Here is a 24,110-nt window from a genome sequence, read left to right on the forward strand (position 1 = left end):
TGTTTTGCATTATTGGGGCGGTAGGTAGCCTAGTGGTTAGAGCGTTGGACTAGTAACCAGCAGGTAGCCTAGTGGTTAGAGCGTTGGACTAGTAACCAGCAGGTAGCCTAGTGGTTAGAGCGTTGGACTAGTAACCAGCAGGTAGCCTAGTGGTTAGAGCGTTGGACTAGTAACCAGCAGGTAGCCTAGTGGTTAGAGCGTTGGACCAGTAACCAGCAGGTAGCCTAGTGGTTAGAGCGTTGGACTAGTAACCAGCAGGTAGCCTAGTGGTTAGAGCGTTGGACCAGTAACCAGCAGGTAGCCTAGTGGTTAGAGCGTTGGACTAGTAATCAGAGCGTTGGACTAGTAACCAGCAGGTAGCCTAGTGGTTAGAGCGTTGGACTAGTAACCAGCAGGTAGTCTAGTGGTTAGAGCGTTGGACTAGTAACCAGCAGGTAGCCTAGTGGTTAGAGCGTTGGACCAGTAACCAGCAGGTAGCCTAGTGGTTAGAGTGTTGGGCCAGTAACTGAAAGGTTGCTAGATCAAATCCCCAAGCTGACAAGGTAAATATCTGTCGTTCTGCCCCTGAACAAGGCAGTTAACCCACTGTTCCCCGGTAAGCTGTCATTGTTAATAAGAATTTGTTCCTAACTGACCTGCCTAGTTAAATAAAGGTATAAAAAATATAAAACATTGTTGGGTTGTTTCAAACTAATCTCCAAACTGGTGTAAACAGCCATCTGTTTGTTCAGGACTGCAATACTGAGGAATATGGATGGGGACAGTAGTAGTGATGGAAACTGAGGCCAGCAGCGGTGACAGTGACAGGGACATTGTAATGATATTGGCAGCAGAGGTGGACAGTAGGCAAGAGTTAGCAATTAGAGAGAGGGGGAGGTGAGTACGGAGTAATCAGTGATGTTTAACATGGTAACAGTGTTAATGTATGTGGCTTGCACTCTCACTGGCCCCAGCCCCTCTGCACTAACGTCTGCTGGGCGGTGTAATTATCACACACACACACACACACACACACACACACAATTATTGGCAGCCAGGCCCATGTTCCACCACCAGCCATCATAACAAATTAGAGCTGACTGCTGGCTGCATAAATATCGACTTCCCATTTTCCTCCTGTTCTCATTACTCACCACAAGCACCTTTTAATTACTGGCCCCTACACCAAACATCTCTAGCTATGGATCCACCAGTTTCCCTTTTACACACACACACACACACGTCTCCCTCTCTCTCCCCTTCCGTCAGTCGGCTAATGCATGTATTGTTATTCATGCACCTATTTATTTGTGTATTTGGGAGGCATGTATCCCCGTCGGGTGGCGCGAGCAGGGGAACAGATTACAGAAGGGGTCAATATTATCTCAGTTAACCCGGGACGCTTGGCTCGGCGTGGCAGAGCTCGCCAGACATTTGTCTCCCGTCGTCGCTGCCTATCGATAGGATAGTACTTACTCAGCCATTCCTTAAGTGGCTGTTCAGTGTTCACTACGTCCCCCTACTGTACACCAATGCAGCTCACATGCAGCAAGGTGTTCCTGCAGCTTAATGGAGTGCTGAGTGTCCATGGTCTGTGACAGGATGTGTACAGGCCTGTCTCTGGGATGTTTATGAGATAAGTCACATTGTAGGATGAGTTGATTATGTACTTGATATGTGTATACTAATACTTCATACATGTTAAATTAACCTGGTTATCCCTCAAATCTTCACTACATGAACCACCACACGAAGACAGAGATCTGAGCTTGTTGGATTAAAGTATCTATCTCATGTTGGATTGTATGCATTTCATTTTTATTGCCTAAAAAGGGGGATCCTGAGGGTTCTACAATATGTTGCTCATATTTCTATAGCTAACTGGTATCAGTAAAAGCCTTGTATGGTAGATGTGGAGGGAAGTTCAGTAGATACTAGCTCGGTATAGAAGGCCAGTAGCACTGTGTCCAGGCTTTGGCTGGTGGCTGAATCTGAATCCATCTGGATAGTCTCTCCCTGGCCTCGTAGTCTCTCCCTGGCCTCGTAGTCTCTCCCTGGCCTCGTGGTCTCTCCCAGGCCTCGTGGTCTCTCCCGGGCCTCGTGGTCTCTCCCGGGCCTCGTGGTCTCTCCAGGGCCTCGTGGTCTCTCCCGGGTCTCCCGGGCCTAGTGGTCTCTCCCGGGCCTCGTAGTCTCTCCCTGGCCTCGTAGTCTCTCCCGGGCCTCGTGGTCTCTCCCGGGCCTCGTGGTCTCTCCCTGGCCTTGTAGTCTCTCCACTGAGTAATAGATGCAGAAATGTCATTTAGCAAGTGACTGATTTAATGATCCAGAGGGTAATTAATGGACTGATTATCTTAATGTTAAATATGGCCAGCAGCAATTACACTGACCTCTCGCCTGTCATGGTCTGGTCCCTCTCCCTTTCTCTCGCCTTCCAATTAGGTCCTGTTCTGTTTGGGGGAGGGGGAGGCAAGGGAGGGAGAGATGGGGGCATTAGTGTTAGGTCCTGTTCTGTTTGGGGGAGGGCGAGGCAAGGGAGGGAGAGATGGGGGCATTAGTGTTAGGTCCTGTTCTGTTTGGGGGAGGGGGAGGCAAGGGAGGGAGAGATGGGGGCATTAGTGTTAGGTCCTGTTCTGTTTGGGGGAGGGGGAGGCAAGGGAGGGAGAGATGGGGGCATTAGTGTTAGGTCCTGTTCTGTTTGGGGGAGGGGGAGGCAAGGGAGGGAGAGATGGGGGCATTAGTGTTAGGTCCTGTTCTGTTTGGGGGAGGGGGAGGCAAGGGAGGGAGAGATGGGGGCATTAGTGTTAGGTCCTGTTTGAGGGATGAAGGAGGCATGGAGAGTGAGAGAGGGAGGGTTGGAGGGAGAAAGAGAAAGAGAGGGAGGGTTGGAGGGAGAGATAGAAAGAGAGGGAGGGTTGGAGGGAGAGATAGAAAGAGAGGGAGGAAGAAGCAGGGCATTAGCATGGCAGTATTAAACATCCATTCTTCCTCCTCTTCTCTCTGCTCTGTCCCGTTTGGAGCGGAAGGAGGAACCATCTTTGGAGAGATCACACGTAGCTTAGCGCCGCTCGCTGTAGCCTCCATACAGATCTGATATGTGACATGATAGGCCTCCCCTGCTGTTGTCCTGCTCTCTCTCTTCAGACCAATGAGCTTTACTCAGCCCTCCTCCCTCTCCAAGCTTCTCTGTCTGCCTGTCTCTGTCTGCCTGTCTCTGTCTGCCTGTCTCTGTCTGCCTGTCTCTGTCTGCCTGTCTCTATCTGCCTGTCTCTGTCTGCCTGACTCTGTCTGCCTGACTCTGTCTGCCTGACTCTGTCTGCCTGACTCTGTCTGCCTGACTCTGTCTGCCTGACTCTGTCTGCCTGACCCTGTCTGCCTGACCCTGTCTGCCTGACCCTGTCTGCCTGACCCTGTCTGCCTGACCCTGTCTGCCTGACCCTGTCTCTGCCTGACCCTGTCTCTGCCTGACCCTGTCTCTCTCTCTCGGTCTCTCTCTCTCTGTCGGTCACTGGGGCCAGGACTCTCTGTCCATGATGTACTTGTCAAATGCAGGGACTGGAGAGATGCTATAGTGTATGTTGTAAATAGTGAAATAAGGGAGTGTTTTGAGAAGGCTGCCAGAATAGTCAGAAGAGATGAAAGTGATGGTGAACCCAGTGCAGTGTGTCTGACTCCAGGGTGTCTGACTCCAGGGTGTCTGACTCCAGGGTGTCTGACTCCAGGGTGTCTGACTCCAGGGTGCCTGACTCCAGGGTGCCTGACTCCAGGGTGCCAGCCAGCACTACTCTGCTGTAGCCATAGGCTGCTGTCCCCTATAGTTCCCTGGACACAATGTGGCAAAAGGCCCCCACAAAACACCAAAAATATCAACCTTCTCTAAACGTTCACTTCAACCTCTCGCTGCCTGCAGTTAACCATCATCACCTCTGATGGCTACAGCTCCTGGTAGGCTGTGTTCGGTCTGGCCCGGGGAACCATCTGATGGCCAGTGTTTCAGTGCTGAGGGCCGGGTAAAGGGCTGCTGAAACTGGGAACAAGGCCTACGACAGTAGTACCCTGTAGGCCTGGCACCACTAACTCATTATTATCATCAAGCAACTCTCTCATTGTGTTAATGATGTGATGGCTGCCATGGACACCACACCAGAGGCCAGGGCCCAGAGGCCAGGGCCCAGAGGCCAGGGCCCAGAGACCAGGGCCGTGGGTCTGGAGGGCCGTTAGCTGCCTGTTTGACGGGAGGCATTAGCAGGCCTGAGCCAGCAGGAGTGACAGCTCCTCTAATCCAGCCTGCCGGTGACTTAGTGGGATCGTGGCGTTCCTTTGGCGGCCATGTCGCCGTCACGCGAACACACACGCTTGTGCCACGCTGACGTTTGGCAGCCTGTCATGGCGGCTGATCGTCTTGACCAGCGCATCAACACGCCTTTGCATGTCCCATCCTCCTGCTCGCAGTTGACCTTTGATAGTTTCACCCTCTGACTGTTGGGGTCAATGTGTTTGTTTCAGTCTACAGTTGACCTTTGATAGTTTCACCCTCTGACTGTTGGGGTCAATGTGTTTGTTTCAGTCTACAGTTGGACTGGAGAGGGTAACTGAAAGGATTGAAGTGTTGGATAGACTGACTGGTCACCTAGCTTTGTGATGTGGGCGGGGAGGGGGGAGTAATTGGTGGTTGACAATAATGGGAAGTGGGGGAGTGGATGCTAGGAGGCCTCACCTTAATTAGACAGCTGAAGGATGGAGGGAACGAGAGAAAAACAGCCAGCCATCCCAGGCACGCCATCATTCCACAGACACACGACCAGCTCCTCAGCGCCCAGCCCCTCAGCGCCCAGCCCTACGACACACTTAACATCAGCGTGCCTCATGACAAATGTCCAGCTAGTAATAATTCAACAGAAGGCCCAGCGTGTCTCACGGAGGGGAGAGAGAACAGAGATAAGCCTTTATGGGAATAGATTAGTCTTGTTCCCCTAAGAAAGGGCAGTGGTAACAGATTTCAAATTAGACCAGACAGGGCTTTTAATCTGGACCGGGGTGCAGGTGTGGGGGGGTGAGGCCCACCCTCCAGAAAGCGGTGGGATTGGGCCCCAGGGACCAGAGGGGACAGGGGCCCACACAGGATAATTATCCCCCAGGGTAGAGGTGTGCTGGGGCTCTCCTCGGTGTCTGTGTGCGTTTGCTTGGATGTGTGTGTGCACACTAGAGTGTGTGTGCGTCAGCTTTTGTGTGTGCTGCCTGTGAGTGCTGTCCCAGACGAAGAGCTGTAGATGGCATGGGTCTTGGTGAGGTCTGTTTAATCTGTTAGTTAACTAGCTGGTCCTTCCCTCTTGGTGAGGTCTGTTTAATCTGTTAGTTAACTAGCTGGTGAGGTCTGTTTAATCTGTTAGTTAACTAGCTGGTCCTTCCCTCTTGGTGAGGTCTGTTTAATCTGTTAGGTAACTAGCTGGTCCTTCCCTCTTGGTGAGGTCTGTTTAATCTGTTAGTTAACTAGCTGGTCCTTCCCTCTTGGTGAGGTCTGTTTAATCTGTTAGGTAACTAGCTGGTCCTTCCCTCTTGGTGAGGTCTGTTTAATCTGTTAGGTAACTAGCTGGTCCTTCCCTCTTGGTGAGGTCTGTTTAATCTGTTAGGTAACTAGCTGGTCCTTCCCTCTTGGTGAGGTCTGTTTAATCTGTTAGGTAACTAGCTGGTCCTTCCCTCTTGGTGAGGTCTGTTTAATCTGTTAGTTAACTAGCTATTCCTTCCCTCTTGGTGAGGTCTGTTTAATCTGTTAGTTAACTAGCTGGTCCTTCCCTCTTGGTGAGGTCTGTTTAATCTGTTAGGTAACTAGCTGGTCCTTCCCTCTTGGTGAGGTCTGTTTAATCTGTTAGTTAACTAGCTGGTCCTTCCCTCTTGGTGAGGTCTGTTTAATCTGTTAGGTAACTAGCTGGTCCTTCCCTCTTGGTGAGGTCTGTTTAATCTGTTAGGTAACTAGCTGGTCCTTCCCTCTTGGTGAGGTCTGTTTAATCTGTTAGTTAACTAGCTGGTCCTTCCCTCTTGATGAGGTCTGTTTAATCTGTTAGGTAACTAGCTGGTCCTTCCCTCTTGGTGAGGTCTGTTTAATCTGTTAGGTAACTAGCTGGTCCTTCCCTCTTGGTGAGGTCTGTTTAATCTGTTAGGTAACTAGCTGGTCCTTCCCTCTTGGTGAGGTCTGTTTAATCTGTTAGGTAACTAGCTGGTCCTTCCCTCTTGGTGAGGTCTGTTTAATCTGTTAGGTAACTAGCTGGTCCTTCCCTCTTGGTGAGGTCTTTCCCTCCATCCCACAGCCATCTTTATCCCTCTGATAGGAGCCAGACATTCCCTGTGATGCCCTGCATTTAAAAAATCTCTCTGTCACACACACACATTAGACCCTGACATTCATTTTTACATGACTGGCTGCTTACTATCTCTCCCCGTAATCCTGTCCCCAACTAGGTTAACAAGGCTTCCAATTTACTATTGACATTAAACTGGCTGACGAGCCAATCAGAGAGCCATTCATCCCAGGCTGGATGCAGTCGTCGTGAGGAGGGATGCTAATAAGGGCAGACTAAGGGTCTATTATTTATCATCAGATGATGTGGTCAACGAGATGACCTCATCTAGGGTTTCATCCCCCAATTTAATAATGAAGAAATGCATAATAATGTGTGTCTGGCTGTGAGAGTCTCCCTCTCTCTCCCTCTGTCTGTCTCTCTCCCTCTGTCTCTCTCCCTCTGTCTGTCTCTCTCCCTCTGTCTCTCTCTCTCCCTCTGTCTGTCTCTCTCTCTCCCTCCCTCTCTCTCCGTCTCTCTCGCCCTCTGTCTGTGTCTCTGTCTCTCTCCCTCTCTGTCTCTCTCCCTCCGTCTCTCTCGCCCTCTGTCTGTGTCTGTCTCTCTCCCTCTGTCTCTCCCTCCCTCTCTCTCCGTCTCTCTCGCCCTCTGTCTGTGTCGCTGTCTCTCTCCCTCCCTCTCTCTCCGTCTCTCTCGCCCTCTGTGTCTCTGTCTCTCTCCCTCTGTCTCTCTCTCTCCCTCCCTCTCTCTCCGTCTCTCTCGCCCTCTGTCTGTGTCTCTGTCTCTCCCCCTCTCTCTCTCTCTCCCTCCCTCTCTCCCCCTCTGTCTCTCTCCCTCTCTGTCTCTCTCCCTCCGTCTCTCTCGCCCTCTGTCTGTGTCTCTGTCTCTCTCCCTCCCTCTCTCTCCGTCTCTCTCCCCCTCTCTCTCTCCCTCTGTCTGTCTCTCTGTCTCTCTCCCTCCCTCTCTCTCCGTCTCTCTCGCCCTCTGTCTGTGTCTCTGTCTCTCCCCCTCTGTCTCTCTCCCTCCCTCTCTCTCCGTCTCTCTCGCCCTCTGTCTGTGTCTCTGTCTCTCCCCCTCTGTCCCTCTCTCTCCCTCTCTCTCGCCCTCTGTCTGTGTCTCTGTCTCTCCCCCTCTGTCTCTCTCTCTCCCTCCCTCTCTCTCCGTCTCTCTCGCCCTCTCTCTCCCTCTCTGTCTCTCTCCCTCCCTCTCTCTGTCTCTCTCTCTCCCTCCCTCTCTCTCTCCCTCTGTCTCTGTATTATCTCTCTCTCATATTCCCATTCCTGAAGCACAGATTGGTCTGTATATGGATAATAAGTGAAGTGGTAGGTAGCTAGCCCTTTCTGTAATTGCCGTATTTGTCCGCAGATTGCTCATGAAAAGCGAGTTCTCCTTGTTGTCTTGGTAATGTGTTCAGACTGAATTGGTTCACTGTTAGTACAGACCTTGGCTGGTAAACATTTTAAACAGACCATAACAGATCTAGCAGGGGCTAATTGAGAAGAAATGCCTTATTTACTCCCAATTTAATAGAATAATCCCACTGTTTGATCGTTTGGAAATGAGATCAAGTTAATTATGTCTGAAACCTAGACAGGCTGTATTTATCTGTTTCTGTGATGTATCTATCCATTTCTTTCATTTGATTGTCCCATAAAGAGTGATGTCTACATACAGCAGGCCTATGTGCTGTCCTTAACTTAGTTGAGAAATATTAATACTTGGAAATAAAAAGATCCTCTGTGATTGAAAACACTTGAATCTGAGCCGTTATGATGTGACTGTTTCTGGGAGGGTGACGATATGCACCATTGGAGCTGTGAAACTGTTCTGTTTCAGCCAGGTCCCCTGTGAGAAGCTTCAGAAAAGGGGTAAAAATGTCCGTTAAAACACCTTCTAATCCCACTCATCTGCATCGGGGCTAATATGAACAGAAATGTCAATGGGTCTGGACTCTCTCAGGACTTCCTGGTCGGGTCACAAGGTAGGTAGGCAGCCAGGTTTGTGCTCAGCCAGACACTGTCCCCCTTTCTCTCTCCCCTTTCCCTTACCTCTCTCTCTCCTTCCCCCTACCTCTCTCTCTCCCTTCCTCCCTTTCTCCCTTCTCTCCCTCTTGACCTTTCCCCTCTTATCTGCTCTGTATGCCACTACTGGAGCGTGCTCTGTCTCTCTCTACCTTCACCTCCCTCTCTCTCTCCTTCCCCCTCTCCCCCTCCCTTCCTCCCTCCCTCCCCCCCCTCTCTCTCCTTTCCTCCCTCTCTCGATCTCCTCCCCTCTCTCTCTCCCCTTCTCCCCTACCTCCCTCCTTTCTTCTCTCTCTGCTCTTCATGCCACTACTGGAGCATTGTGATCCAGCTGAGGGCACTTCCCATCAGCTTTGCCCATTTCCTCCCAGCCAGCCAATCAGGGAGCAGTATCAGGCCAGGCAAAGGCCCAGTAACAGAGACACTAATCTGCTCATCATAAAAAGCGCTGAGCTTAATTATCTGTGACTATCCAAGGGCAGCTAACGACCAAAGTGGACTTGATTTCAGACCCCTTGTTTTGGGGGGGGGTCTAGGGTATTTTTACCTTGTAAGACAATAGTATCTATCTGCTCTCTATTTTACAGCTGTTCTGTCTGTCTGCCTCTTCTTTCTGTGGTACCATGTGTACCTTGTTCCCTCTTCCCTCTCTGTGTACCTTGTTCCCTCTTCCCTCTCTGTATGTGTTGTTCCCTCTTCCCTCTCTGTATGTGTTGTTCCCTCTTCCCTCTCTGTATGTGTTGTTCCCTCTTCCCTCTCTGTGTGTGTTGTTCCCTCTTCCCTCTCTGTATGTGTTGTTCCCTCTTCCCTCTCTGTATGTGTTGTTCCCTCTTCCCTCTCTGTATGTGTTGTTCCCTCTTCCCTCTCTGTATGTGTTGTTCCCTCTTCCCTCTCTGTGTACCTTGTTCCCTCTTCCCTCTCTGTATGTGTTGTTCCCTCTAGTGACTACCTCTCAGTATGTGTTGTTCCCTCTTCCCTCTCTGTGTGTGTTGTTCCCTCTAGTGACTACCTCTCTGTATGTGTTGTTCCCTCTAGTGACTACCTCTCAGTATGTGTTGTTCCCTCTTCCCTCTCTGTATGTGTTGTTCCCTCTAGTGACTACCTCTCTGTATGTGTTGTTCCCTCTAGTGACTACCTCTCAGTATGTGTTGTTCCCTCTTCCCTCTCTGTATGTGTTGTTCCCTCTTCCCTCTCTGTGTGTGTTGTTCCCTCTAGTGACTACCTCTCTGTATGTGTTGTTCCCTCTTCCCTCTCTGTGTGTGTTGTTCCCTCTAGTGACTACATCTCTGTGTGTGTTGTTCCCTCTTCCCTCTCTGTGTGTGTTGTTCCCTCTAGTGACTACCTCTCTGTATGTGTTGTTCCCTCTTCCCTCTCTGTGTGTGTTGTTCCCTCTAGTGACTACATCTCTGTGTGTGTTGTTCCCTCTAGTGACTACCTCTCTGTATGTGTTGTTCCCTCTTCCCTCTCTGTGTGTGTTGTTCCCTCTAGTGACTACATCTCTGTATGTGTTGTTCCCTCTAGTGACTACCTCTCTGTATGTGTTGTTCCCTCTAGTGACTACATCTCTGTGTGTGTTGTTCCCTCTAGTGACTACATCTCTGTATGTGTTGTTCCCTCTAGTGACTACATCTCTGTGTGTGTTGTTCCCTCTAGTGACTACATCTCTGTATGTGTTGTTCCCTCTAGTGACTACATCTCTGTATGTGTTGTTCCCTCTAGTGACTACCTCTCTGTATGTGTTGTTCCCTCTAGTGACTACCTCTCTGTATGTGTTGTTCCCTCTAGTGACTACATCTCTGTATGTGTTGTTCCCTCTAGTGACTACCTCTCTGTATGTGTTGTTCCCTCTAGTGACTACATCTCTGTATGTGTTGTTCCCTCTAGTGACTACATCTCTGTATGTGTTGTTCCCTCTAGTGACTACCTCTCTGTATGTGTTGTTCCCTCAGTGACTACCTCTCTGTGTGTGTTGTTCCCTCTAGTGACTACATCTCTGTATGTGTTGTTCCCTCTAGTGACTACCTCTCTGTATGTGTTGTTCCCTCTTCCCTCTCTGTGTGTGTTGTTCCCTCTAGTGACTACATCTCTGTGTGTGTTGTTCCCTCTAGTGACTACATCTCTGTATGTGTTGTTCCCTCTTCCCTCTCTGTGTGTGTTGTTCCCTCTAGTGACTACATCTCTGTATGTGTTGTTCCCTCTAGTGACTACCTCTCTCCTCTCTGTATGGGAGCCTGTGTGTATGGTCTGGTGATCTCACCCTGGTCTTAGTCTCCTCAGGTTGTACTGGGGGAGCTGTCCAGGTGACAGATTCCTCCTGTCAGACCTCATTACCTGGGAGTCAGTGGAACCCTAACGAGTTGTAACGAGTCCTAACGAGCTGAATTAGAGAGGGCTAATTAGGCCAAAGGAGAGGGCCACTCTGCTCACTCACTGACTGACTGACGACGCTGTGTGTGTGTGTGTGTGTGTGTGTGTGTGTGTGTGTGTGTGTGTGTGTGTGTGTGTGTGTGTGTGTGTGTGTGTCACTGACTGACGACTTCAGTCCAACCTGGTTCCTCTCACTTCTCTGCCACTGTTCCATTCTGTAATGAATGGTTGTGGTATTCCTGAGGTCCACACGTCTCAGTGCAGATCAGACCCAGCACCACGCTGCTAGAATGGTTGTGGTATTCCTGAGGTCCACACGTCTCAGTGCAGATCAGACCCAGCACCACGCTGCTAGAATGGTTGTGGTATTCCTGAGGTCCACACGTCTCAGTGCAGATCAGACCCAGCACCACGCTGCTAGAATGGTTGTGGTATTCCTGAGGTCCACACGTCTCAGTGCAGATCAGACCCAGCACCACGCTGTTAGAATGGTTGTGGTATTCCTGAGGTCCACACGTCTCAGTGCAGATCAGACCCAGCACCACGCTGTTAGAATGGTTGTGGTATTCCTGAGGTCCACACGTCTCAGTGCAGATCAGACCCAGCACCACGCTGTTAGAATGGTTGTGGTATTCCTGAGGTCCACACGTCTCAGTGCAGATCAGACCCAGCACCACGCTGCTAGAATGGTTGTGGTATTCCTGAGGTCCACACGTCTCAGTGCAGATCAGACCCAGCACCACGCTGTTAGAATGGTTGTGGTATTCCTGAGGTCCACACGTCTCAGTGCAGATCAGACCCAGCACCACGCTGTTAGAATGGTTGTGGTATTCCTGAGGTCCACACGTCTCAGTGCAGATCAGACCCAGCACCACGCTGCTAGAATGGTTGTGGTATTCCTGAGGTCCACACGTCTCAGTGCAGATCAGACCCAGCACCACGCTGTTAGAATGGTTGTGGTATTCCTGAGGTCCACACGTCTCAGTGCAGATCAGACCCAGCACCACGCTGTTAGAATGGTTGTGGTATTCCTGAGGTCCACACGTCTCAGTGCAGATCAGACCCAGCACCACGCTGCTAGAATGGTTGTGGTATTCCTGAGGTCCACACGTCTCAGTGCAGATCAGACCCAGCACCACGCTGTTAGAATGGTTGTGGTATTCCTGAGGTCCACACGTCTCAGTGCAGATCAGACCCAGCACCACGCTGCTAGAATGGTTGTGGTATTCCTGAGGTCCACACGTCTCAGTGCAGATCAGACCCAGCACCACGCTGCTAGAATGGTTGTGGTATTCCTGAGGTCCACACGTCTCAGTGCAGATCAGACCCAACACCACGCTGTTAGAATGGTTGTGGTATTCCTGAGGTCCACACGTCTCAGTGCAGATCAGACCCAACACCACGCTGTTAGAATGGTTGTGGTATTCCTGAGGTCCACACGTCTCAGTGCAGATCAGACCCAGCACCATGCTGTTAGAATGGTTGTGGTATGCCTGAGGTCCACACGTCTCAGTGCAGATCAGACCCAGCACCACGCTGTTAGAATGGTTGTGGTATTCCTGAGGTCCACACGTCTCAGTGCAGATCAGACCCAGCACCACGCTGTTAGAATGGTTGTGGTATTCCTGAGGTCCACACGTCTCAGTGCAGATCAGACCCAGCACCACACTGTTAGAATGGTTGTGGTATTCCTGAGGTCCACACGTCTCAGTGCAGATCAGACCCAGCACCACGCTGTTAGAATGGGAATATGATATGGATGTTATTTTGTATGTTAACAAGGATGTCTTCTCTCTTTGTTAAGCGATAAAGATGATAATGTTGAGGAATGATGTTGTTGGAGGGCATCGAATAACAGCTCTTTATGGTAATGATGCTGGAAATGATCATGATGCTGGTGATGACAGTTATGATAATGCTGGTAATTTTGGACATTGGTAATAAGGTCAACTTCATTTTAGGTGGAAAACAACGACACACTATTTTGTCACTTAATGAATCACTGCGTGTCAAAATAATTGAATCACTTTAATAGGCAACAATAGCCATCAAATATAAATGATCATTTGATAATACCGTAATGGTAGATAATGAATATTTTTCTGATTTATAAGGATGTGGGACTGTGAGTCTTGTATCCAGGGTCTATGTTGGGGTCGTAGACCCCCTCCCTCCCCCTGGTCGTAGTGGCAGTGGAGAGCAGCTGGTGACCAGTCACGGTCGGACGGCCCAGTGGAGTGGACGGCTGTCAGAGTTGACCAATCAGACGAGGCTCTGCCTGGGGGTCTGGGCGAGACAGGAAACTACTGGGCCTGTGTGTAAACACACTGCAACAAAGAGACTGGCCAAGGAGAACCAGTGCACACACACACACACACACACACACACAGGAATAATACAAACACAGACTCATGCACATAAAATAGGCAGGAAATGACATATCTATTCTTCAGCTCCTGTCTCCAGTTGGCCCCAGATGAGAGTCAGAGACTGACACCAGCCCCCCTGTTTATCCCCGGGTAACCCCAAACCAGCACATTCCTCACCCCACTGTTTCCAACGGCGATAGAACCCCACTGTCGCTCCTCTCCTGCGCTGCGGCGGCGGAAGTAAACAGTCCCGCTAACAACCTAACACAGGCTAATGAAGCTGTCAGTCAAACCAGCCCGCTGTTATATTAACCAAGGGGTTTGTCATGGGTTTAACTGAGGCTTGTAACACACACTAACACACACCGCCATGTATTTACCATTCACCACTGTTTCTCAACCTACAGTACAGAGAGCAAACAAGGTTATACATGTATGGTCCTCTCTCTCAGGGTGGAATGTATTTACCTAAGTCATTATCATGATAATAATGTGTTACTGTCATCTCACATGACTGCACTAATGGGAAACGTTGGAGTGTGTGTTGTGGTCAGGGGGCATTTCTTGTGAAAGGCTCATTGCGTTCGGACATGTTGGAGCCCTCGCTGGCATGACCTGTAGTGTTTAATTAGACTGGCTCGGAAATCTGCCGCCTGGGATTATTATTTACACACACACTCCCCCCTTCCTGTTCCCTTTTTAAGCATTTGCTGTAGGTGGTGAGAGAGAATAGGGGTTGTGGGGAGTGTGTGTGTCCCTGTCAGTCTGTCTGAGCAGGACCTATGCTTAATTATCTCCATAGTGCTCCGTGGTGCTACTGCCGATCCCCTAATCCAATGTGATAAGTGAGACAAACATGGTGGAACAGTGAGCTCCAGTCAGACAGGTACCTCTCTTAGACACACGGAGGGAGGGAGAGAGAACCCTCAGGCACACACACCGCCCTCCCCAGCTATTGTCAGAAAGCCTTTCTGAGTAGCTAATTAGTCCAATTAGCCTTTCTAGTTTCCAAACTGCTCTCAATACTCTAACCGGAGGATAATGGTAGCATGCTAACCCTTAATGCCCTTCAAGATGAACACCAAATGTGAGTTGGAAAGTCACAACACTTAATAATGGATTTATTCTTCGTAGTGTATCTTCTCATTCAGGGAGGAGATGATGTCATGTGCTTGTCAGTAGGGTTTACCAGCAGTGTTGGAAACAACACTTTAGTGTTATTGTGTTTCATTACCTAAGTCAGTGGGGGGTGTTGTGTCACGTGTTGTGGAGGCCGTTGTAGGAGGGGTGGACATCCATCCTGTCCTGTGATCGTGTGTGAATATGGACAGTTCATCTTCTCCTTTACAATGCTGTGCTGTCACCAACGCACCCTGAGTGTGTCCGTTCACATTGTGTCCAACATGGCGCCTGACCACCTCCTGTGTGTGTATCTGGGCCCTTGTCTCTGCCTCCGGGCCCCAAGCTCCAGCCCATAGCAACTCTGTCCTGGAGAAGACCCAGGCTCCAGCCCATAAAATCTGTCCTGGAGGAGACCCAGGCTCCAGCCCATAAAATCTGTCCTGGAGAAGACCCAGGCTCCAGCCCATAGCAACTCTGTCCTGGAGAAGACCCAGGCTCCAGCCCATAGCAGCTCTGTCCTGGAGAAGACCCAGGCTCCAGCCCATAGCAACTCTGTCCTGGAGAAGACCCAGGCTCCAGCCCATAGCAACTCTGTCCTGGAGAAGACCCAGGCTCCAGCCCATAGCAACTCTGTTCTGGAGAAGACCCAGGCTCCAGCGCATAGCAGCTCAGTCCTGGAGAAGACCCAGGCTCCAGCCCATAGCAACTCAGTCCTGGAGAAGACCCAGGCTCCAGCCCATAGCAACTCTGTCCTGGAGAAGACCCAGGCTCCAGCCCATAGCAACTCTGTCCTGGAGAAGACCCAGGCTCCAGCCCATAGCAACTCTGTCCTGGAGAAGACCCAGGCTCCAGCCCATAGCAACTCTGTCCTGGAGAAGACCCAGGCTCCAGCCCATAGCAACTCTGTCCTGGAGAAGACCCAGGCTCCAGCCCATAGCAACTCTGTCCTGGAGAAGACCCAGGCTCCAGCCCATAGCAACTCTGTCCTGGAGAAGACCCAGGCTCCAGCCCATAGCAACTCTGTCCTGGAGAAGACCCAGTCTCCAGCCCATAAAAAATCTGTCCTCTGGGGAAGGCCTAGACTCCAGCCATAGCAACTCTGTCCTCTGGGGAAGGCATGCGTGCCAGGAAGCAGTGAAGTGCTGCCTCCGTATTTCCTCCACACACACCCAGAGAGACGAGGGCCCAGGCCCCTGCCGAGACCCTCCCTGCCCCACCCCTCCCTGGGGCTTTGTCCTGGGGCTCTGGCCCGTGTACCTCCGCCCAGCCTTCTCACTCTCTCCCCGGGACAGGCAGGAAGACCAGGGACATTCCGTCCTGCTAGGCTAGCCCCCGACCAGAGAGGGTAATATGGAAGGCAGGCCCCCATACCTAGGTTACACCCCCTCAAACACACACACATAACCAAACGCAACCCAGTGAGTCTATTCTCTGGGGAGAGAGTTAATGAGATTCTACTGGGTTCCCACACCTCTAAAACTCTCCATCTAGTTGTATTTGTCTGTCTGTCCCCCCTCCTTCTCTCTGTCTCTCTCCCCCTCCCTCCATCCTTTCTGTATATCCACAGAAGTTAGTGAATGAACTTCCTCCTTCCTGGCCTATAGCTACTTTGAGTCAAGTTTAACCAGAAACTCATTTCTAACATTTTGATATTAGCTAGGTGTGTGTGTGTGTGTGTGTGTGTGTGTGTGTGTGTGTGTGTGTGTGTGTGTGTGGATGCTCAGCCACGGTTGCAGTAGTTTGAAGAAAAAGGAAATCGTTGCCGGGGGTGGAGCCCAGTCATCCCGTTGCCGAGGCTTTGATTAAGAAGGATGTCGCAGGGCATCGATCCCCAGGGCTATTGATTGACTATTCTTATCATCCGTCCGTCTGCCCCCCTCGCGCTCTGATAAAACGCTTTCTCCTGCAGAGAGAGAGAGAGAGACCCTCCACAAGCAGCTAATTTGTAATTATTTCCGTCAATGGGTCTGTTTGAGGTTAACCCTCTGAGACACCTTAAGGTCTCATCACTCATCTTCTGTTATGGCTGACGAGGCAACTTGGTTATCCCTACACCACAGACCTGTCAACATAGAGGCAGTCCATAGACTGTCCTGTTGCCTTGAGAAGCCAGCATTTCATGACCTGTCCTAAGTGGTTCCCAGACAGTGGGTCAGAAACCTCTGGTGGGGGACTAGGTTGGCTTTGGCTTTGTTGAAAAAAGGTGTTGAAAAGCAGTGCACGAACAATAGGAGGGGATATGGAAAGGTTTGATTCACACTCTACATACAGTACCAGTCAAAAGTTTGGACACACCTACTTATTCAAGGGCTTTTCTTTATTTGTACCATTTTCTACATTGTAGAATAATAGTGGAGACATCAAAACTTTGAAATAACACATATGGAATCATGTAGAAACCAAAAAAGTGTTAAACAAATCAAAATATATTTTATATTTGAGATTCTTCAAAGTAGACACCCTTTGTTGCTTTGATGACAGCTTTGCACACTCTTGGCATTCTCTCAACCAGCTTCATGAGGTAGTCACCTGGAATGCATTTCAATTAACAGGTATGCCTTGTTAAAAGTTAATTTGTGGAATTTCTTTCCTCAGTGCCTTTGAGCCAATCAGTTGTGTTGTGACAAGGTAGAGGTGGTATACAGAAGATAACCCTATTTGGTAAAAGACTAAGTCCATATTATGGCAAGAACAGCTCAAATAAGCAAAAAGAAATGACAGTCCATCATTACTTTAAGACATGAAGGTCAGTCAATCTGGGCCTTCAAGAACGTTGTGCAGTCGCTTAAACCAAGCGCTATGATGAAACTGGCTCTCATGAGGACCACCACAGGAAAGGAAGACCCAGAGTTACCTCTGCTGCAGAGGATAAGTTCATTAGAGTTACCAGCCTCAGAAATTGCAGCCCAAATAAATGCTTCAGAGTTCAAGTAACAGACACATCTCAACATCAACTGTTCAGAGGAGACTGTGTGAATCAGGCCTTCATGGTTGAATTACTGCAAAGAAACCACTACTAAAGGACACCAATAAGAAGAAGAGACTTGCTTGGGCCAAGAAACACGAACAATGGATATTAGACCGGTGGAAATCTGTCCTTTTGGTCTGATGAGTCCAAATTTGAGATTTTTCGTTCCAAGCGCCTTGTCTTTGTGAGATGCAGAGTAGGTGTGTGGTTCCCACCATGAAGCATGGAGGAGGTGGTGTGGGGGTGCTTTGCTGGTGACACTGTCTGTGATTTATTTAGAATTCAAGGCACACTTAACCAGCATGGCTACCACAGCATTCTGCAGCGATATGCCAGCCCATCTGGTTTACGCTTAGTGGGACTGTCATTTGTTTTTCAACAGGACAATGAGCCAGAACACACCTCCAGGCTGTGTAAGGGCTATTTGACCAAGAAGGAGAGTGATGGAGTGCTGCATCAGATGACCTGGGCTCCACAATCACCCGACCTCAACCCAATTGAGATGGTTTGGGATGAGTTGGACCGCAGAGTGAAGGAAAAGCAGCCAATAAGTGCACAGCATATGTGGGGACTCCTTCAAGCATTCCGGGTGAAGCTGGTTGAGAAAATGCCAAGAGTGTACAAAGTAATCAAGGCAAAGGGTGGCTACTTTGAAGAATCTGAAATATAAAATATATTTTGATTTTGTTTAACACTTTTTTGTTTTCATAGTTTTGATGTCTTGACTAGTATTCTACAATGTAGAAAATGGTAAAAATAAAGAAAAACCCTTGAATGAGTAGATGTGTCTAAATCTTTGACTGGTAGTGTATATCCATCTCTCTGTCTTTCTCAGTCCCTCTCTCTCTCTCTCCCCTGGTGTGTGTATGTAATGCTCTCTCTCAGGCCTAACCCTCCACCCAGGGTAGGTCATTACAGAGGAAGTGAGCCAGCAGTGAGGTTCCACTATACTGTGTTCACCATATCCTGGTTAGTGGGGGACCCAGGACCCCCTGAGGGGGACTGTTGTTTCTAGGGGTACAGGACAGCTCTATATCCTCACTCCTGTCCCTCCTCTATCCTCCCCCCAGGCCACTGTGGTTCCTCTCCTTTCTAACAGGAGGATTGATGCATGGATAATCCCAATTGGGCTGAAAGGCTGTGTTTACATGGCGGGGATTAGGGAGAGATTAGCGCTATCACATCACAGGATTAGATTGAGTGGCTGGAAACTGTTACCACTCTGTACTCACACTGCCCCGCTTCCCCTCTCTCGGTCTCTCTCCTGGTCTCTCTCCTGGTCTCTCTCCTGGTCTCTCTCCTGGTCTCTCTCCTGGTCACTCTCCTGGTCTCTCTCCTGGTCACTCTCCTGGTCTCTCTCCTGGTCTCTCTCCTGGTCACTCTCTCGGCTATGGGGTTAACATGGTGTCTTTCTCCTTCACAGATTAGGCTAGTAAACCCAGTCCTAGTTAACCCAGTCCTAGTTAACCCAGTCCTAGTTAACCCAGTCCTAGTTAACCCAGTCCTAGTTAACCCAGTCCTAGTTAACCCAGTCCTAGTTAACCCACTCTTCCATTCACTTTTTTACCATCTGAACTCAAGGCTCTTGCTAAGAGTGGTCCTGTGGTTCCCAAAGATACCCAGTAGATATCCCTGTAACAGTCAGCAGGTATCCCTGTAACAGTCAGCAGGTATCCCTGTAACAGTCAGCAGGTATCCCTGTAACAGTCAGCAGGTATCCCTGTAACAGTCAGCAGGTATCCCTGTAACAGTCAGCGGATATCCCTGTAACAGTCAGCGAATATCCCTGTAACAGTCAGCCGGTATCCCTGTAACAGTCAGCCGGTATCCCTGTAACAGTCAGCAGATATCCCTGTAACAGTCAGCAGATATCCCTGTAACAGTCAGCCGGTATCCCTGTAACAGTCAGCAGATATCCCTGTAACAGTCAGCAGATATCCCTGTAACAGTCAGCAGATATCCCTGTAACAGTCAGCAGATATCCCTGTAACAGTCAGCAGGTATCCCTGTAACAGTCCGCAGATGTCCCTGTAACAGTCAGCAGATGTCCCTGTAACAGTCAGCAGATGTCCCTGTAACAGTCAGCGGGTATCCCTGTAACAGTCAGCCGGTGTCCCTGTAACAGTCAGCCGGTGTCCCTGTAACAGTCAGCCGGTGTCCCTGTAACAGTCAGCCGGTGTCCCTGTAACAGTCAGCGGGTGTCCCTGTAACGGTCAGCGGGTGTCCCTGTAACGGTCAGCGGGTGTCCCTGTAACGGTCAGCCGGTATCCCTGTAACGGTCAGCCGGTATCCCTGTAACGGTCAGCGGGTATCCCTGTAACAGTCAGCGGGTATCCCTGTAACGGTCAGCCGGTATCCCTGTAACGGTCAGCCGGTATCCCTGTAACAGTCAGCAGGTGTCCCTGTAACAGTCAGCGGGTATCCCTGTAACAGTCAGCCGGTATCCCTGTAACGGTCAGCCGGTATCCCTGTAACAGTCAGCAGGTGTCCCTGTAACAGTCAGCGGGTATCCCTGTAACAGTCAGCGGGTATCCCTGTAACATGATGTTAAGATCCTGAACGTTCCTCTTAACCACTAGTCTGTATATGTCTCTCTCAGGGAGGAGCGTGAGCGTTGGATCCGGGCTAAGTACGAGCAGCGGTTGTTCCTGGCGTCGCTCTCGGGGGTGGACCTATCCCTGGGCCAGCAGCTGCTGAGGGCCACGGCCGAGGAGGACCTGCGCTGCGTCATCCTGCTCCTGGCTCACGGCTCGCGGGAGCAAGTCAACGAGACGTGTGGCGAGGGAGACGGACGAACCGCCCTTCACCTGGCGTGCCGCAAGGGCAACGTGGTCATCACACAGCTCCTCATCTGGGTGAGAGAGAGGGCAATACCAACAGGATCTGACACGTCCATGTTCCTCACCCTGAGTGTTGTCTATAGACCAAGATGTTGCCATGTCAAATCACTTACTCTATCTTTCCCTCTCTCCCTCATCCCCCTTTCCCCCTCATCCTCCTCTCTCCCTCATCCCCCTTTCCCCCTCATCCTCCTCTCTCCCTCATCCTCCTCTCTCCCTCATCCTCCTCTCTCCCTCATCCTCCTCTCTCCCTCATCCTCCTCTCTCCCTCATCCTCCTCTCTCCCTCATCCTCCTCTCTCCCTCATCCTCCTCTCTCCTCATCCCCCTCTCTCCTCTCTCCCTCATCCTCCTCTCTCCCTCATCCTCCTCTCTCCCTCATCCTCCTCTCTCTCTCATCCTCCTCTCTCCTCATCCTCCTCTCTCCTCATCCTCCTCTCTCCTCATCCTCCTCTCTCCCTCATCCTCCTCTCTCCCTCATCCTCCTCTCTCCCTCATCCTCCTCTCTCCCTCATCCTCCTCTCTCCCTCATCCTCCTCTCATCCTCCTCTCTCCTCATCCCCCTCTCTCCTCATCCCCCTCTCTCCCTCATCCCCCTCTCTCCTCATCCCCCTCTCTCCTCATCCCCCTCTCTCCTCTCTCCCTCATCCTCCTCTCTCCCTCATCCTCCTCTCTCCCCCATCCCTCTCTCCTCTCTCCCCCATCCCTCTCTCCTCTCCCCATCCCTCTCCTCTCTCCCTATCCCTCTCTCCCCATCCCTCTCTCCCCCATCCCTCTCTCCTCTCTCCCCCATCCCTCTCTCCTCTCTCCCCCATCCCTCTCTCCTCTCTCCCCCATCCCTCTCTCCTCTCTCCCCCATCCCGCTCTCCTCTCTCCCCATCCCTCTCTCCTCTCTCCCCCATCCCTCTCTCCCCCATCCCTCTCTCCCCCATCCCTCTCTCCCCCATCCCTCTCTCCTCTCTCCCCATCCCTCTCCCCATCCCTCTCTCCTCTCTCCCCCATCCCTCTCTCCCCCATCCGTCTTTCCCTCTCTCCTCTCCCCCATCCCTCTCCCCCATCCCTCTCTCCCTCATCCCCTTCTCTCCTCTCCACATCCCTCTCTCCTCTCCACATCCCTCTCTCCTCTCTCCCCTATCCCTCTCTGCTCTCTCCCCATCCCTCTCTGCTCTCTCCCCTATCCCTCTCTCCTCTCCACATCCCTCTCTCCTCTCCCCATCCCTCTCTCCTCTCCCCATCCCTCTCTTCTCTCTCCAGTACGGGGTGGATCTGATGGCGAGGGACGCCCATGGTAACAGTGCGCTGGCGTACGCACGGCAGGCCAGCAGCCAGGAGTGTGTTGACACGCTGCTGCAGTACGGCTGTCCTGATGAATGCTACCCACTTATGGCCACGCCCAACCTGTCCCGACGCAACACCAACCGCAACAACAGCTGCAGCAGCACGGGCAGCACCGCACTCATATAAACACTACCGCCCCCTTCAGGAGGCCTCCGGGTACTGCGGCTCACAGGATATTAACAGGCTAAACACACATTGTGACATTGTATGCATATTACACACTCAAAATCCTGACTGAAAACAAACTGTGACATTTTTGGAAGTGAGGGACTTGGAGAGAGTCTGAATTGGGAGAAAATGACTGAACTCTTTTGGGAACCACTACTTCTGCACTCCTTGTCTTAGAGCCCTCGTTGACCTCTGACCTCTCCAGTCTGCCACTAATCTCACACAGAAGACACTAGCACTCCTGTTGTAGTTGCCTTGATGAAGCCCTCTGTCCTTTTGGCTCTCTGCCCCACATCATGATGACCCCCCCCCCGCGCTTCAGTCCAATTGTCAATTTCCTCACAAGGCCCTCCCCTGTAAAAGCATGGGGGCAGGAGGTGGCTTGGCGTTACTTCCTGGTGGAGTCAGGTCACCGGCCTCCCCCACTGCTAACTACCTGGCTGCATGTGGCCCTAAGCATGATGGGACATGGGGAGGAGGCGGCCAAAATCACATGAAAAGCAGCGACACCCCCTTCTCATATACCTTCTATTGAGTCCGATCTGCAATCTGCTCCCAGCTTCAACCCAGACCACACACACTATATCACTACTATATCACTACTATATCACTGCTATATCGGCTGTATAGAAACAGAGGCCTGCGGGTTTGGAAAGACTTTGGATGTTTGAAGAGGGCCTCTGTAGCATGTTGGGGAAGGAGGGGTTGCTTTTCGCTTAAGTTATGGGAGCTCTACCTTACAGCATGAGAACTACAAAGAACTACAAAGAACTACAAAGAACTACAAAGAACACTGATCAACTTCTACTCTGGTTCTTCTTTAGTTCTCCACATAATCAGTGTTTCCCCTCTCTTCTCTTCAGTAAATTATGTGATCTCTCTCTTCCTGTGGATGTATACAAAAATATCTCCTTGTATAAACATTTTCAGAAAGTGAGAAACAAATCCTAAATATCTGATATTCCTTTGAAGTAAAACAGAAAGTGTGATAGCATGTCTGACACTTTCTGTTTTGAATGAAAAAGGTTGTTCATCACGTCCAAATTGTGTATATCTCATTGTGAACTGCTGGACCAATGAATCAGTTCCACAGAGAGGTGAGTTTGTCATATATATTAGAAGCCACTTGCTAGGTGTAAAAAGCGTGTATTTCCAGGCTCAGGGACCAGAGACTGTCAGTTCTGCGTGATCTCCAAGCCCCCACAATTCCACTCGCCTCAACAACAGTCTTCTTACATTTACGTTTCATCCATTCAGAAGAACAGTCCACCTACAGAATGTATAGGAAGCCTCATGATGCTCAGTATCAGACCATCAACCTTCTTCAGGATCAGATGGTCGGTCCACTCAACCCACACAGAGACCAAGGGAAAATGTTTTATCCTTCTGCATGTTATTCTGCCTTTTATCAGGTCATCAAATACACTGTATCTGCTGTTTCAGCTGTAAACACATCATGATAACGTATTGTTGCCTAGTGATAGACAGAGGATGGGAGGAAATGGATAGGCAGGACTCTCATGTTCCTGTTGATTACTTGGTGCAGGTATCAGTTGTCAGGTCCATACTCCCATTCACTAACACTGATCTACAACTGATCCAGGAACAGCATCCACCGTGTAAATGTAGCACTATTTATACTAGATGGGCTCATCAGTGTTCAATCTATTTAATTTAATCTAAGAAGACGTTTGTCTGACAGTTCAATCCATGATGGGCTGTCAGCTTTTGTAGAATATTTATGATCTGATGGATACTGTTTCTTCATTGAATTAGACTGTTCTGATTTGGAGAAGAGTTCCTAATTTGGGCCCCCTCTGAGTTTTCCCCTTGTCAAGTTGACTGACATCATATATGATGTCATTGGTCAGGATAGACTCTGGGCCGCCTCCCATCAGGTCTTCTGAGGTACTCTGCATGCGTTTCCTCCATCCTCTGTCTGTCATTGGATAGCCATGTCTGTTGCTCCCCAACCAATCATACAGTCTCTGCTTCTTGAATCTCTTTGTCTGCGTCCCGAATGGCACCCTATTCTCTTGAACAGTGCACTACTTTTGACCGCGCCCATAGGATTCTGGTTAAAAGAAGTGCACTATGTAGGGAATAGGCTACCATTTGGGATGCATATACTCTGCTCAGTGACTCAATAGGAAGGGCTTCTCTGGGTCTGGAATCCTACTGTGTGTAAATAATATTTTACTTCTCTCTCTTCCTCTTTTGGTGGTGATGTCATGATGTATCTGAAGGAAGCAGGAAGTTCTTTACTCTGAGAGCGTCGTGTTCTCTCTGGGGTTTGAGGAGATTTGCCGATGCCCATGTGATGTTTTTATTGGGAGAAATAAGCCAATGATGGGTTGACTGAACGTTACTGGAATGTTTAGCGTTGGGGGCTTTCCTCCTGTCCCTCTTCATGTTGCCAACGTCTCTGCTCTGCACAAGTCCCTCTGCCTCCGCCTGTTCTTAAACCTTACTGTGTGTGTCCTCGTGTGTGATATGAGTCTTTCTCTCCCCAAACCATTCCTAAGCATCAAATGCTCCCGTATTTATGATTGCTTTTGCCCTTGATGTTACCTCCTGTGTGTGTGTGTGTGTGTGTGTGTGTGTGTGTGTGTGTGTGTGTGTGTGTGTGTGTGTGTGTGTGTGTGTGTG

General features: G+C 50.1%; 1 protein-coding gene across 6 annotated transcripts in view; it reads left to right on the forward strand.

Moving 5' to 3' along the window:
* Positions 1–22,555, forward strand: part of LOC115196446 (arf-GAP with GTPase, ANK repeat and PH domain-containing protein 1) — a 202,423-nt gene extending 179,868 nt beyond the window's left edge. For all 6 annotated transcript variants that reach the window (XM_029757285.1, XM_029757283.1, XM_029757284.1 and 3 more), the window contains 2 exons: positions 19,716–19,971; positions 21,210–22,555. In XM_029757285.1, coding sequence (XP_029613145.1) covers positions 19,716–19,971; positions 21,210–21,419 — 466 coding nt within the window. In that variant the 3' untranslated portion in view covers positions 21,420–22,555. The remainder of the gene's footprint in view (positions 1–19,715; positions 19,972–21,209) is intronic.
* Positions 22,556–24,110: the final 1,555 nt, after the last annotated feature.

This window comes from Salmo trutta, chromosome 6 (genome assembly GCF_901001165.1).
Source record: "Salmo trutta chromosome 6, fSalTru1.1, whole genome shotgun sequence".
Classification (NCBI taxonomy): Eukaryota; Metazoa; Chordata; class Actinopteri; order Salmoniformes; family Salmonidae; genus Salmo; species Salmo trutta.